This window comes from Prionailurus bengalensis, chromosome E1 (genome assembly GCF_016509475.1).
Source record: "Prionailurus bengalensis isolate Pbe53 chromosome E1, Fcat_Pben_1.1_paternal_pri, whole genome shotgun sequence".
Lineage (NCBI taxonomy): Eukaryota > Metazoa > Chordata > Mammalia > Carnivora > Felidae > Prionailurus > Prionailurus bengalensis.
In genome coordinates, this window is record NC_057347.1 from 44,876,277 (window position 1) to 44,889,996 (window position 13,720).

The 13,720-nt window shown below is 39.1% G+C and overlaps 1 protein-coding gene across 11 annotated transcripts in view; it reads left to right on the top strand.

Moving 5' to 3' along the window:
• TLK2 (tousled like kinase 2) overlaps window positions 1-13,720 on the top strand; it is a 114,808-nt gene that overhangs the window by 77,009 nt on the left and 24,079 nt on the right. For all 11 annotated transcript variants that reach the window (XM_043584921.1, XM_043584922.1, XM_043584911.1 and 8 more), the window contains 4 exons: window positions 4,275-4,427; window positions 8,938-9,004; window positions 9,976-10,073; window positions 12,105-12,186. In XM_043584921.1, the coding sequence (XP_043440856.1) occupies window positions 4,275-4,427; window positions 8,938-9,004; window positions 9,976-10,073; window positions 12,105-12,186 (400 nt within the window). The remainder of the gene's footprint in view (window positions 1-4,274; window positions 4,428-8,937; window positions 9,005-9,975; window positions 10,074-12,104; window positions 12,187-13,720) is intronic.

Here is a 13,720-nt window from a genome sequence, read left to right on the forward strand (position 1 = left end):
ATTATAGCATCATAATGATACTCCAGGTATTTATTCTGGTGTATAAGGAATTATAGAATCCCATTTTTATTTTATTTTATTCTTTAAAAAATTTTTTAAGTTTATTAATTTGAGATAGAGTGAGTGGGTGGGGAAGGGGCAGAGAGGGAGAATCTCAAACAGGCTCTATGCCGCCAGCGGAGAGCCTCGTGGTGGGGGGTTCGAACCCACGAAACGGTGAGATTGTGAGATCGTGACTTGAGCTGAGATCAAAAGTCAGATTCTCAACCAACTGAGCCACCCAAGTGCCCCTAGAATCCCATTTTAAAGTGATCTTGTGAACCATCTGATTCTTGGTTACATGATCCATAATGAAAAACTCTCTTGATTCTGTGTCAAGATCTCCCTTGGGTATCCATACTGTTTCACAGTAGATACAGAACGTGAAGTTGTGGGAATCTTTAAAAATTCTTACCTGGGCTATTCAGGAGCTACCTGTAGATCATTGCTAAATTATTTTTGGTTAAAGTGCTACCTGAAAATACGTTTGTTTTTTAATACCTCCTACTAGTATGTATGTATGGTGGGTTGGAGTCAGGAATACAGTGTTACTGTTGAGATTAGTGATATCTTAAAATGCATTTGTTTTTTAATACCTCCTACTAGTACGTATGTATGGTGGGTTGGAGTCAGGAATACAGTGTTACTGTTGAGAGCGCCTGTCATTCATTTCCTAGGGCTGTTGTAACAAAAATACCATAAACCGGGTGGGTTAAACAACATAAATTTACTCTCTGATAGTTCAGGACACCAGAAATCCAAAACCAAGATGTTGACAGACCATGCTTCCTCTGAAGCCCCTAGGGGAGGATCGTTCTTTGATGTTCTGTGGCTTGTGGCAGCATAGCTTCAGTCTCTGCCTCCATCTTCACACAGTGTTCCCCGCCCCCCCCCCCCATGTGTCTCTGCGTCTTCTCTCCCTTTATAAGGACATCAGTCATATTGAATTAAGGGCCCACCCTACTCTAGTATGACCTCATTTTAAAAAAGTAAGGACATTTGATGACCCTATCTCCTAAGGTTATAATCTGAAGTTCTGGGAGTTAGAACTTTTAACATACCTTTTTAGGTGACCTACCTCAGCCTGTTAACGATACCTAAGGCAAATTGTCTTGTTTTCTTGTAGAGGCAGTGGCTTTTTAAATAGGATTATTTAGATTTGAGTGAGATGGATTTATCAAATCATCAATACTTGTGTAAAAGATAGTAGTAGTAGTGGTAGTAGTACTCTTTCCATGGGTGGTAAATGGCAAGCATTCTCTAAAACTGATGCAATGCAAGAAATACCTAAGGATCAGTTCTAAAAGGCAGTGTCAGATGTGTTGGAGATACAAGGCTTGATAAGGCACGGTCCTTTTCTAAGAGAAGTTTCCAAGTTTACTGATATAACTCCAGATTCTACTCCCCAAATAAACCTAAATTAAGTATCACTGATGGTCTATCTTTAGATGACTTTTATTTGTCAGTATAAATAGCTAAATCATTTCAAAAATATCAAGAATTAACGTAGGAATTGTTATATATAATCGTGAACTCTGGTGCATCCATTTTTGTGTTCAAGCAAGCGCTCTTGTTCTTAGTATATACGATTTAATATTTCCCCAGAGGTGTTTTGGCATCATCGCACCCTGTGTTTATGCTTTAATATGTATGATGACTGTGGGGCCCCTTTCTTTATGAATCTCTGGAGATCAAGTTTTTGGATTCTTACTGGAAACCATAGAAAATTAGTTGTATGTTTGATAAGGGTGATTGCTAAAAATCTGTCTTCCAAAGCAGCCAGTCTTCAAAGATAAAATGTTGTGGTACTTCACTAGCCCCACTATAGTTTATAGTTTAAACTAAATATTTATGGTTATCTCCAGAGAGTTTATTGTGCCTTGCATTCATGGTCCATGAAAGGATAAGAAGGAGCTAAAGATACTTTACCATTTTTTTTTAAATTGGGGAAACTCCTCTTGAGAGACAGTTCAGAGACCATGCTATCTCATTGAGTCAAAAGGAGGATTTTGATTTTACCTAAGGATTCTATGTCTCAATCCAGAATTCTTTCAAGCCATGAAGGATTCATATTACATATTCTTTGGTGGGGAGACATATCTCTAATGATAGTTGAAAGGGTTTTTCAGACAAGAAAACTCTTGAGTTTTGATTTCCATTCTGTTACATTGACATCCAATCAATGACCCAGCTCATCCTAAAGCCAAGGGAATTGTATTATGAGATGAATGGTTATTTATTTAGAGTGTTTGGACTAGGTTAATCTTGCTTACATTATTGTCCTTATAGATAACGGCAGCATAAATTGTATAATGGGCATCTGCCCTGGAATATAGGCTTGTTTTTCTGGTTGCCATTCTTCTAAAGAAAATACACTGAGTATAGGGAAAGTCTAGAGACTGACTTACTACAGTGTTCAGGAAAGAGAGTTGAATAGATTTCATTTGAAAATGGGTTAAAAACGTAGATTCTCTTACTGTGCACAAATGAAGGTGGAATCAAGCAAAGGAGGTAGGGGAGAGCATGGTAGAAGAAAGAGAAGGGAGCTAGCATTTGATTCTCAACTAGGGTTGGTGATTTATAGATTTTCGTCTTTTGAATGGCTAATCTGAAATCTTGGTATATTTTTAATATGCCAGGTCTCCAAACTTTAATATCTGTTAGACATATACAAGAGAAAGTTTTCATATATTGGTATTTTTATTGGCTACTAATGTGCAAATGGGTTTATTATAGAAAATTCAGACTTCTTTCGGAAATCCTCTAATGGTAATGGTGTTAGATATCTGAAGAATCTTTTTTTTTCATTGTTTTTTAAACATTTATTTATTATTGAGAGACAGAGAGACAGAGCATGAACATGGGAGGGGCAGAGAGAGGGGGAGACACAGAATCCGAAGCAGGCTCCAGGCTCCGAGCTGTCAGCGCAGAGCCTGACTGCGGGGCTCGAACTCACAAACCGCGAGATCATGACCTGAGCCGAAGTCAGACACTTAACCTCCTGAGCCACCCAGGCGCCCCGATATCTGAAGAATCTTTTTTTTTTTTTTTTAATTTTTTTTTTCAACGTTTATTTATTTTTGGGACAGAGAGAGACAGAGCATGAACGGGAGAGAGGCAGAGAGAGAGGGAGACACAGAATCGGAAACAGGCTCCAGGCTCTGAGCCATCAGCCCAGAGCCCGACGCGGGGCTCGAACTCCCGGACCGCAAGATTGTGACCTGGCTGAAGTCGGACGCTTAACCGACTGCGCCACCCAGGCACCCCTGAAGAATCTTTATGTATATTTTTTATGAATTCATTTTACGTCCTATTCCCTAAGGAGTTTTTTACTAGCTGCAAGGCTTCATTGTGGTTTCTCTGAATGTACTTGATTTTTAAAAACTTAGTTTAGGTTTGACCATATCAGTGAGTGGGAATGACTATGGGGGCGGTAATGGCTCACTTAGAATTAGAATAAGTGATAGATCTAAAAGCAAAATCTTTTTTTTACTTTGTTCAGCATCCCTCATATTAGCTAACTTTCTAGATATAATTTGAGGAAACTTTAATTCAAATAAAAAAAAATAAAAAGGCCCTTGGGACCTTTTGTAATATTTTTCTTACATAAATACAGTTTTTTAATGGAGCCATACCAAGAGTTGTTTTCTTTTTAAAACAAAAAAAATTTTTTTTATGTTTATTCATTTTTGAAAGAAAGTGCGAGCAGGGGAGGGACAGAGAGAGAGGGAGACACAGAATCTGAAGCAGGCGCCAGGCTCCGAGCTGTCAGCACAGAGCCTTGACGGGCTCAAACTCGGGGACCGTGAGGTCATGACCTTAGCCGAAGCGGACGCTCAACAAACTGGTGCCCCAAGATTCTTGTTAAATTGATACCACCCAGGCGCCCTGAGAGTTATTTTCTTAACTGTTAAAAAGGAATCAGAAAATTCTTTCTTGAGTCAGAAAATAAGGTCGCAGTGGAAATTTGATATTGTTCCTGCCTACTTTTCCTGTTCGGGGAATAATCATAACTACTGTCTTAAAGCACAGACTCATTCCAAAAAAAATCTTTCTATCATCAGTTATTTGGCTTTTCTAACCTGAAGTTATAATCAAATTTCTACTTGATTTAAAGGGGCTTACTTTTTCTCAAGTCTATCAAATATATAGGTGCCAAGATATTTGTGTTTACTCTCCAGCCACGTTACAGTGTTTTGACCTTCTTCTCTGTGCAACATCTTTTATATCTGTAGGCAGCAGGAAAGGATAAATTCACAGAGGGAAGAGATAGAAAGACAACGGAAAATGTTAGCAAAGCGGAAACCCCCTGCCATGGGACAGGCCCCTCCGGCAACCAATGAGCAGAAACAGCGGAAAAGCAAGACCAACGGAGCTGAAAATGAAACGTATGTTCTTTATTAATGTGAACTCTGTGAGATACCACAGTCTTCCCCAAAATACAAATGCCCTGTGGAGTGCCACTGGAAAAAAGGATAAATTACGGGGATTTCTAGGGCGTAAGCTTTCTTTTTAGTTACGTTGGTGAATTTGCTCACAACTTATATAAAAACCACGTAAAATTCATTCATTTTCTGAGTCCTCATCTTATTTGGGTATTTTCTTTCTTTTTTGTTGGGGGGTGGTTGGGTGTATTTTGGGGTTTGTTTTCAGTTTTATTTAGATACAACTGACATATAACATTGTATCAGTTTTGGGCGTACAACATAATGATTAGATATGTGTAGATATTATAAAATGATTCCCATAATAAGTTTAGTTAACATCCATCACCTCACAAAGTTACAATTTTTTTTCTTATGAGAATTTTATGATCTACTCTCAGCACCTTTCACATATACAATACAGTATTATTAACTTTAGACGCCATACTATGTACATGTATATCACAGTTTCTTTATCCATTTATCCATTGGTGGACACTTAGGGGTTTTTTTCATGTCTTAACTGTTGTGAATAATACTGCAGTGAAGATGGGGGTGCATAGGTCTTTTTGAGAGAGTGATTTCATTTGCTTTGGATAAATATCCAGAGGTGAAATTGCTAAGTCATAGGATAGTTCTATTTTTAATTTTTTGAAGAACTGCTGTGCTGTTTTTCATAACGGATGCACCAATTTACATTCCCGCCAGCACTGCACAAGAGTTCCCTTTTCTCCACATCCTCACCACCACTTGTTATTTCTTCTCTTTTTAATTATTATTTAGGTATTTTCAAGTGAGCGGGACAAATAAGGTCACTTGACGTCATGGTCTTCGGCCGCTCTCACAACAAATGTGGTATCAGCATGGTGGTCAAATGATAGAGTTGTTTATGTGTGGTTCTGGGTTATGGTACATTGGCATCATCTTAGGGGGATTACCTGGCTGTTCTTTTGAAGTAAAAAACGTCTAGCTGGAGAATGCTCTTAACTGGTCTAAAGAGCATTTGGTTAACAGTCACAGAAACTGTAGGAGCAAGCTAAGAAAAAAAATAGGTATTATTTTAGGAAAAAGATATTTTGCCACTAAGCCAAATCTTGACATCACCAGTATTTTTTCCTGTTCTGTGGACCTGTGGGAAACACCAATATCTTCGGTTGCAGTGTAGTCACATAGCTGCCATGAATAGGAGGGATAGCATAGCCTTAGTATAGATGCTTTCTTTTTTCACCCCTGCCCTGTGTCAGATTTCCCTAATTGATCATCACATTCTTTTTTTCTTTAGTTTTTTTTTAATGTTTAATTTTGAAAGAGAGAGACCAAGTGTGAGCGGGGGGAGGGGCAGCGAGAGAGGGAGACACAGAATCTGAAGCAAGGCTCCAGGCTCTGAGCTGTCAGCACAGAGCCTGACGGGGGCTCAAAGCCATGAACCGTGAGATCGTGACCTGAGCCGAAGTCAGATGCTTAACTGACTCAGCCACCCGGGCGCCCCTGATCATCCCATTTTGACCACTAAGAGAATCTTCGTCTAGGGCAGGAGTTGACAGGCTTTTTCTATACTGGGCCATGGTAAATACTTTTAGGCTTTGTAGGCAGGCTGGTCTCTATTGCATCTACTCTGTACTGCTGACTGTTGTAGCCTGTTGTAGTACGTAAATGAATGGGTGTGGCTATGTTCCAATAAGACTTGATTTACAAAAACAGACTGTGAGGTGAATGGTCCGTGGGTCAACTAAGCAGGAACTGCCAAACAGAATTGACATGGGAAATAAAACCTATATATTGTTTACCTATTTAAAATATTTCTTATACGTACTTAATATGAAGACATTTAAGTCATGGCCTCTGTCTTCAAGAAGCTTTCACATAAAAAAGGGAAAAAAGAGGGGCACCTGGGTGGCTCAGTCTTTTGAGCGTCCGACTTCAGCCCAGGTCATGATCTTGCGGTTTGTGGGTTTGGACCCCATGTTGGGCTCTGTGCTGACAGCTCGGAATGGAGCCTGCTTCGGATTCTGTGTGTGTGTCTCTCTCTCTCAAAAATAAACAAACATGGGGGTGCTTGGGTGGCTTAGTCAGTTGAGCGTCCTACTTCGGCTCTGGTCGTGATCTCATGGTTCCTGGGTTGGAGCCTTGCGTCGGGCTCTGTGCTGACAGCTCAGAGCCTGGAGCCTGCTTCAGATTTTGTGTCCCCCTCTCTCTCCGCCCCACCCCTGCTTGTGCTTTGTCTCTCTTTGTGTTTCAAAAATGAATAAACATAAAAATTAAAAAAATAATAATAATAAATAAACATTAAAAATTAAAAAAAAAAAGGCAGGGGGAAAGATCTATAGATAGTAGTGTAAGCAATCACTGAAGAATTGATGGTAGCCATGAAGCTCATTCCTGAATTGGATGTTTGAAATTTAAAGTACATTTTTCATAAAAACAGTAGCCAGTATTGTAATCTGTATATCTGTAGTGGCTTCATTGGTTTTTCAAGGGAAAAAAAATTTTGCAAAGCTGTCATTGTGGGAGTCTTTGGCTGAAAATAGGTTTTAGGTCTAAAGATAGACACAAAAGATAATGATATTGTATAATTTATTGAGGAATATGTCTTTTTCCTTTATGTTTTCGTCTCAGTTCTCAAAAACATTAACCTCCAATCCACCAAATATAATAGTGTGCATACTGCACTATTGTTTAAGGTCCATGACATCCCATTCCAGTGAGAAAGATGGCTTAATCCCATTCCTTACTCCATACATACTTGATGTTTTGGGGAGCCTTTTCCTGGACATTCATTTAGTAAGTTTATGGTAAATGCATATTGTACAATTGGCCTTGGTCTGGACACTAGGGATACAGAGCTAAAGGATACAGCCCTAGCCTTACGAGCTTACAGTTTATTTAGGGGAAATGAACAGGTAAATAAACTAATGATTTCATTGAGGATAGTGATAATAGTATACACAGTGAATAAACTTGGAAAACATCTTCATTCTTATAACTAAATATTTCACTAAATATTTTAAAACTAGATTTTAAATTTAAAATATTTTCTTTCAGAAAGTCCAAGTAGGAACCCAGATTTGGAAGATTCTCTGGGCAAATGTTGTACACATCAATCTGATCCTTGTCTTCTTTGTGACCACTCCCAGGTTTATTTTGTGAAGAGACTGTCCCTACAGTATTACTTGAAAATTATTTAATGCTAATGCATAAGACTATTGGCTTAGTAGTAATAAAGAAGGCATAGGCTGTTTCCTTGCCATAGAACAATAATTAGAACTCAGTCTAGGCCAGTAGTGTGTCAGTAAGCAGTTGCCATCTGGAGTCCTGTGTAAAATCCAAGCTGGAAGGCCTTTAGTCCAGTTTTTAATTAAAGTATCTGTAACTTGGCTCATTCCTTTGGCCAGAAGCCAAAAACAGTCCTGTGGAGCCTTAGAGTGAGTCACATTATCACCTCTGATACCAATCCTATTTCAGGCAGAGAGAATCCCTAACTGTATTTTCATTTCCCCCTTTTCTACTCGTGTGATATGGAGTATGGATAGAAGTACTTCTGCCTCTGTGAAGGGACAGATGTAACAACCTAGTGGATGTATTTCCTCTTGTTAGTCTCTTTTAGTCAGACCTCAAAGGCTATTTTGTAGCTCTTCCTGGTTGATGGGATAGCTGTTCCTTCTTTCTCCTGCTATTTGGAATATAACTGAACAGTGACATCTAACACACTGAAGTCTATGTGTCTGCTTCTAGAATGTGAAGAGGGTGAAGATGGAGGAGTAAGTGATCACTCCTTAAATGCTCATTCTTAAGATACAAAGTTGTGATTGGAGTAGATGGAACACAACAAGTGACTACCCATTCAAGTCAGCCCTTTGAGTATTGTATTCAAATACCATTTTACAACTTAGGAATTATTTCACATTCTCACTTAATAGTCACAACAGCTTTCTTAGATGGGTGCTATTGCTTGCCACCCTCTTAAGAAACTGAGACTTAAAAAGTTGCTTGTCCAGGTCACATGGCCATTGGCCTGAGTTGCACTTTGAACCCTAGACCTCAGACTCCAAATCCTGGACTCTTCCGTTATGTCGTCCTACTCCTTGTTATCATGGTAGCAGAGTCTACGAGATTCTCAAAAATCATCACATCCATTGGCTTATTACTGTCTCTTCAAAAAGAAAGTTCAGGCATATAATTTTTGGCTACTTTCCCAATGGATTTTCATCTGAGATTCTATGGACAAAACTCGTTTCATAAATAATGTAAGAATATAAGCTCATTTATTTTTCTCATTTTTTTATAAATTAGCCTCCTTTCTTCATGTCACATCTGATAAATCACAGAAGTTTTCTTTTGTCAGATTGCAAGATAATCTAGCTTTTAGTTATTTTAACAGTCTGACTCTACCATATGGCATGCTTTGGCATTTCTCTTTTGATAGGCACACTATAATTTCAAATAATTTACTGGAATTTCTACCATTATCTTCTAGGTTAACATTAGCAGAATACCATGAACAAGAAGAAATCTTCAAACTCAGATTAGGTCATCTTAAAAAGGTAAGTATAATGAGTAAAATATGTCTGGAGAAACCAGTTTACATGTAGTATTAAAGCAAATGTCATAGTTGGACATACCTGCTAAAATCTGGAGTAGTTCTTCTCCCTATTATATCCTGTATTCCACCGTGAATGGTGGAATTCATGTCTTTGAATTTTTGAGTCAACTCCAGCCACCCAATGAGAGCACTTTTTTCAGCCAGTGATATACCAATAGATAACTCTGCATATCTCATAAAGTTTCATAAGTAGTTATCCTTAGGTAAAAGTTAAATATTCAATACGAGCAGGTGGTTCAGATTTGATCTGAAAGCTCTTAATATTTTAAACTTGTACCAACCACACAAAGTCACCTACATAAAAATAGGTATTGATGATGTTCACAGAGGCGTCTTAAATATGGATTGCCCATCTCCTAAATTCAACAGCCCATACATTTTTGGTAGATACTACTTACGGGGATGATGGTCAGTAAGCATTTAATAAACTGCCTTTGGTGTGTGTTTTTCCAACTGGGTTCTCAGATCTTGTTAAATCAGTGGAACTTAAGGCACCAAACATAATCCATACTTACAGAGCAGAACCAGATACAGAACCTGATTTTTGGTGGGGGGGGGGGGAAGGAAAAAAAAGATTATATGCCTGTATATAAATACAGAGAACATTTCTGAAAATTTACACAGGATACTTAACAGTAGTTACATCTGGGGAATGGGCATGGAGACGAGAGGGCAGGGCAGCAAGAGGGCTTTTTTCTTACTTGTACTCCTTTGTATGGTTTGAATTTTATTTATTATTTACTGTGATCTTGCTTTTTATGATTAAAATTCTAGTACTTAAAAAAAAATCCTTTTTAATGTGGAAGAAACATTTTCCTTTAGTTTTTCGAAAGAAAAATGTCTGTTTTTGAAATGAGATTCCTAAAGGGTAGTTTCCTGTGTTCTGAGCTTTTTCTTTCCTTTTCACTTTAGGAGGAAGCAGAGATCCAGGCAGAGCTGGAAAGGCTAGAAAGGGTTAGAAATCTACATATCAGGGAACTAAAAAGGATACATAATGAAGATAATTCACAGTAAGCAACTTGGGGGTATGTTGGGTTGGAGATTGCTAAACAGTTTCTGACATGAATTGAATGGTCTAGAATGATGGTTCTGCTTAATATAAATTGGGTATATGATTCCATGGTGTATTTAGCTCTATTGCAGGGTGTAATACAGGTTTGTGAACACAACTATGGCTTACTTTAATTTAAATATATATAGGGGTGCCTGGGTGACTCAGTCGGTTGAGCATCCGACTTCGGCTCAGGTCATGATCTCATGGTTTGTGAGTTCGAGCCCCATATCGGGCTCTGTGCTGACAGCTCAGAGCCTGGAGCTTGCTTCGGATTCTGTGTCTCCACCTCTCTCTCTGACCCTGCCCTACTTGCGCTCTCTCTCTCTCTCTCTCTCTCTCTCTCTCTCGCTCTCTCTCTCTCTCTCTCTCTCTCTCAAAAAATAAACATTAAGGGGCTCCTGGGTGGCTCAGTTAAGCATCCGGCTTCGGCTCAGGTCATGATCTCACCGTCTGTGAGTTCAAGCCCCGTGTTGGGCTCTGTGCTGACAGCTCAGAGCCTGGAGCCTGCTTCGGATTCTGTGTCTCCCTCTCTCTCTGACCCTCCCCCATTCATGCTCGCTCGCTCTCTCTCTCTCTGTCTCAAAAAAATAAATAAATGTTAAAAAAAACTAAAAAAAATAAACATTAAAAAAATAAATATAGATAGATTTGTATGTTAAATATGTATACATGTATTCTAGCATTTTCACACAAATAGAGGTCACTAAACAATATAGCTTTGCAGTTGTAGGTGGTTGGGATACTCTGTGTTTTCAGATTCCTGCAGAGCCCTGCTAAATGGAAGCACCGGTGACAGTGTCATGGCATGGAAGGGTTCCTGGGTTGGGATGGCATGGTTTTAGAATGACCTTTAAGGGCCCTTTGGGTGCTGAGATTTTAAACAAGACTGTCTTAGGTTTAGGTATTAATTGTAGATGAATGCCCACCTTTGTTTATAAGTCATTTAAAGGATTGAAACTGAAAAGTAGATTGATATGGGAAATACCTTTAGTTTGTAATCTTTTCTTTTTAAAATTTTTCTGACTCTGAAACATGATTTTTTTGGACATAGCTATTGCTTGTGTATTTTTGTTTGGCCAGTGTGAGCCATGGATTTTTCTTTCTGGGAGGTGGCAGGCCACAGCAGTTACCGTGACTGAGCACTCTGTATGTGTCAGGCATAGAGCTGTCTTCATGAGAGCCCAACGAAATTACGTTGACTTGACCAGGGACCCACAGCTGTGCGACTAAACAAAGAGCCAAACTTGCTGTGGAACGCCAGAGCCGACCGCCATGCAGCAGTGGCACCCCTCTGCAGGCATGCCACTGTCTCAAAGTTAAAATAGTTTTCCAGGATTAACAGTGGGGCAGTTTAAGATCAGGAACTAGGTAGAAATAGTTTTAAAGTTATTTTTGCCAGAATCTCTCTTGTCTTTGTCTTATTGTTAGAAAACAACACAAGGTGGAATCCTGTGTGGCAGAAACAGTTATATCATGAGACTGTCTCAAAGAGGGAAAATAAATGTACATAGAACGAACATGTGATTTACTTTATAATCAGATCTGTTTTTAAGGCTATGTAAAATATCTTGGAGTTTTATTGTGTTAGTTTTGGAATGGTGGGAACATGTGGCTTTTGAATACTTTGGAGGAACTGAGTAGCGCACTTTGGAAATCCCTGATCTAGTGTAGTCTATAGTCCCCTCACTTCATAGCAAGGCAGACAGGGAGGAAGGTCAACACACGTCACAGGTCCAGTTGTGACTGTGCTGAGGCTGGCATCTATACCTTACGGCTCTATAGCCAGTGCCATCCTTGTATTTATGTAGTCTCTTTGAACTATGTAACTTATTTCATGTTTACAATTAGCTATATTGGTGGTGTTACCAAACTGTCAGTAGCAGCTATAATCATGTGCATAGAATGTTGGATATTCTGGGAATTTTGCTAGTATGGAAGATTGTGTAGTCCTTGACCTCAGGATGTTCTGTATTCCCTGTTTCCACAGATTTAAAGATCATCCAACGCTAAATGACAGATATTTGTTGTTACATCTTTTGGGTAGAGGAGGTTTCAGTGAAGTTTACAAGGTAAGTGTAAGAAACTGGATACAAAGACTAAGATTAAATTATTGGTTATTACTGACTTGGAGAACATTAAGAATAGTAATAATTGTGAATTGATATCTTTTGGTTGAAACTCAAAAACTTACTAAGGCAGGATATAGTATTTTGCCCTGTTCTCAAGTTTGGAAAATTAAAAAAAATAAATAAAACAGGAAGGAAAAACAGCATTGTTTCTCAGTAGTGAAATTATGGTGATTTATATTCTGTTTCTGTACTTCCTGCCTCACTTACATTTGTTAGAAGTAAGTATGGGGGTGGGGCGCCTGGGTGGCTCAGTCAGTTAAGTGTCCGACTTCGGCTTAGGTCATGATCTCACATTTCATGAGTTCAAGCCCCGCATCGGGCTCTGTGCTGACAGCTCAGAGCCTGGAGCCTGCTTCGAATTCTGTGTGTCCCTCTCTCTCTCTCTGCCCCTCCCCTGCTCATGCTCTGTCTCTCTCAAAAATAAACATTAAAAAAAAATTTTTTTTAAAGAAATACGTTTGTGTTACTTTTATTCTTATGATTTTTTAAAATAGATGCCTTAAAGTTCATTCTTATTTGAAAACCTTCTTATTTTTAAAAAGTTCTCATCTTGGGTGCCTGGGTAGCTCAGTCCGTTAAGCATCTGACCTAGGCTCAGGTCATGATCTTGCGGTTTGTGAGTTTGAGCCCTGCGTTGGGCTTTGTGCTGACAGCTCAGAGCCTGGAGCCTGCTTCATATCCTGTGTCTCCCTCTCTCTCTCTGCACCTCTTCTGCTCGTGCTGTTTCTCTCTCTCTCTTTCTCTCTCTCAAAATAAATGAAACATTAAAAAAAAAAAAGTTCTCATCTTTTAAGAGCGTTCTGAAGCAGCATCCTGGCTTTAGCCGGGCCAGTGAAGGTCAGACCACTGTGCCTTTAGTTCATTTGTACTAAATGAGAAATTCAGCAGGTTTTCAGTATAGCTGCAGATCCATAACATGTTCACCAGTCACCGCCTCCTTGTTTCTGTAGGTGTTTCTGGCACCAGGATTTTACATGCATAGTCGGTTTATTAAATGGTCTCTACTGCCTGGCCCTGTGAATTCCCTTTTCCTGAGGTGCAGTCTTCACTGTTGGGATTTACATTATGCCTTGTGAATTTATATATGGGAAATAGTTTGAGCAAAATAATGTTTTCATTTCAGATAAAAACAGTAAAAACTAGTTATGTACCCCCCTTTTATTTTTAAATATTTTATTTTATATTTTAAATGTTTTATTAAAAATTTTTTTAATGTTTGTTTATTTTTGAGAGAGAGAGGGAGTGAGCGAGCATGAGTGGGGGAGGAGCAGAGAGGAGGAGACACAGAATCCGAAGCAGGCTCCAGGCTCTGAGCTCTCAGCACAGAGCCCCAACACGGGGCTCGAACCCACGAACCGTTAGATCATGACCTGAGCCAAAGTCGAACACTTAACCGACTGAGCCACCCAGGCGCCCCATGTGTATTAATGTTTTTAATCGAAGTTACTTGGCATACAATGATATATTTGTTTTA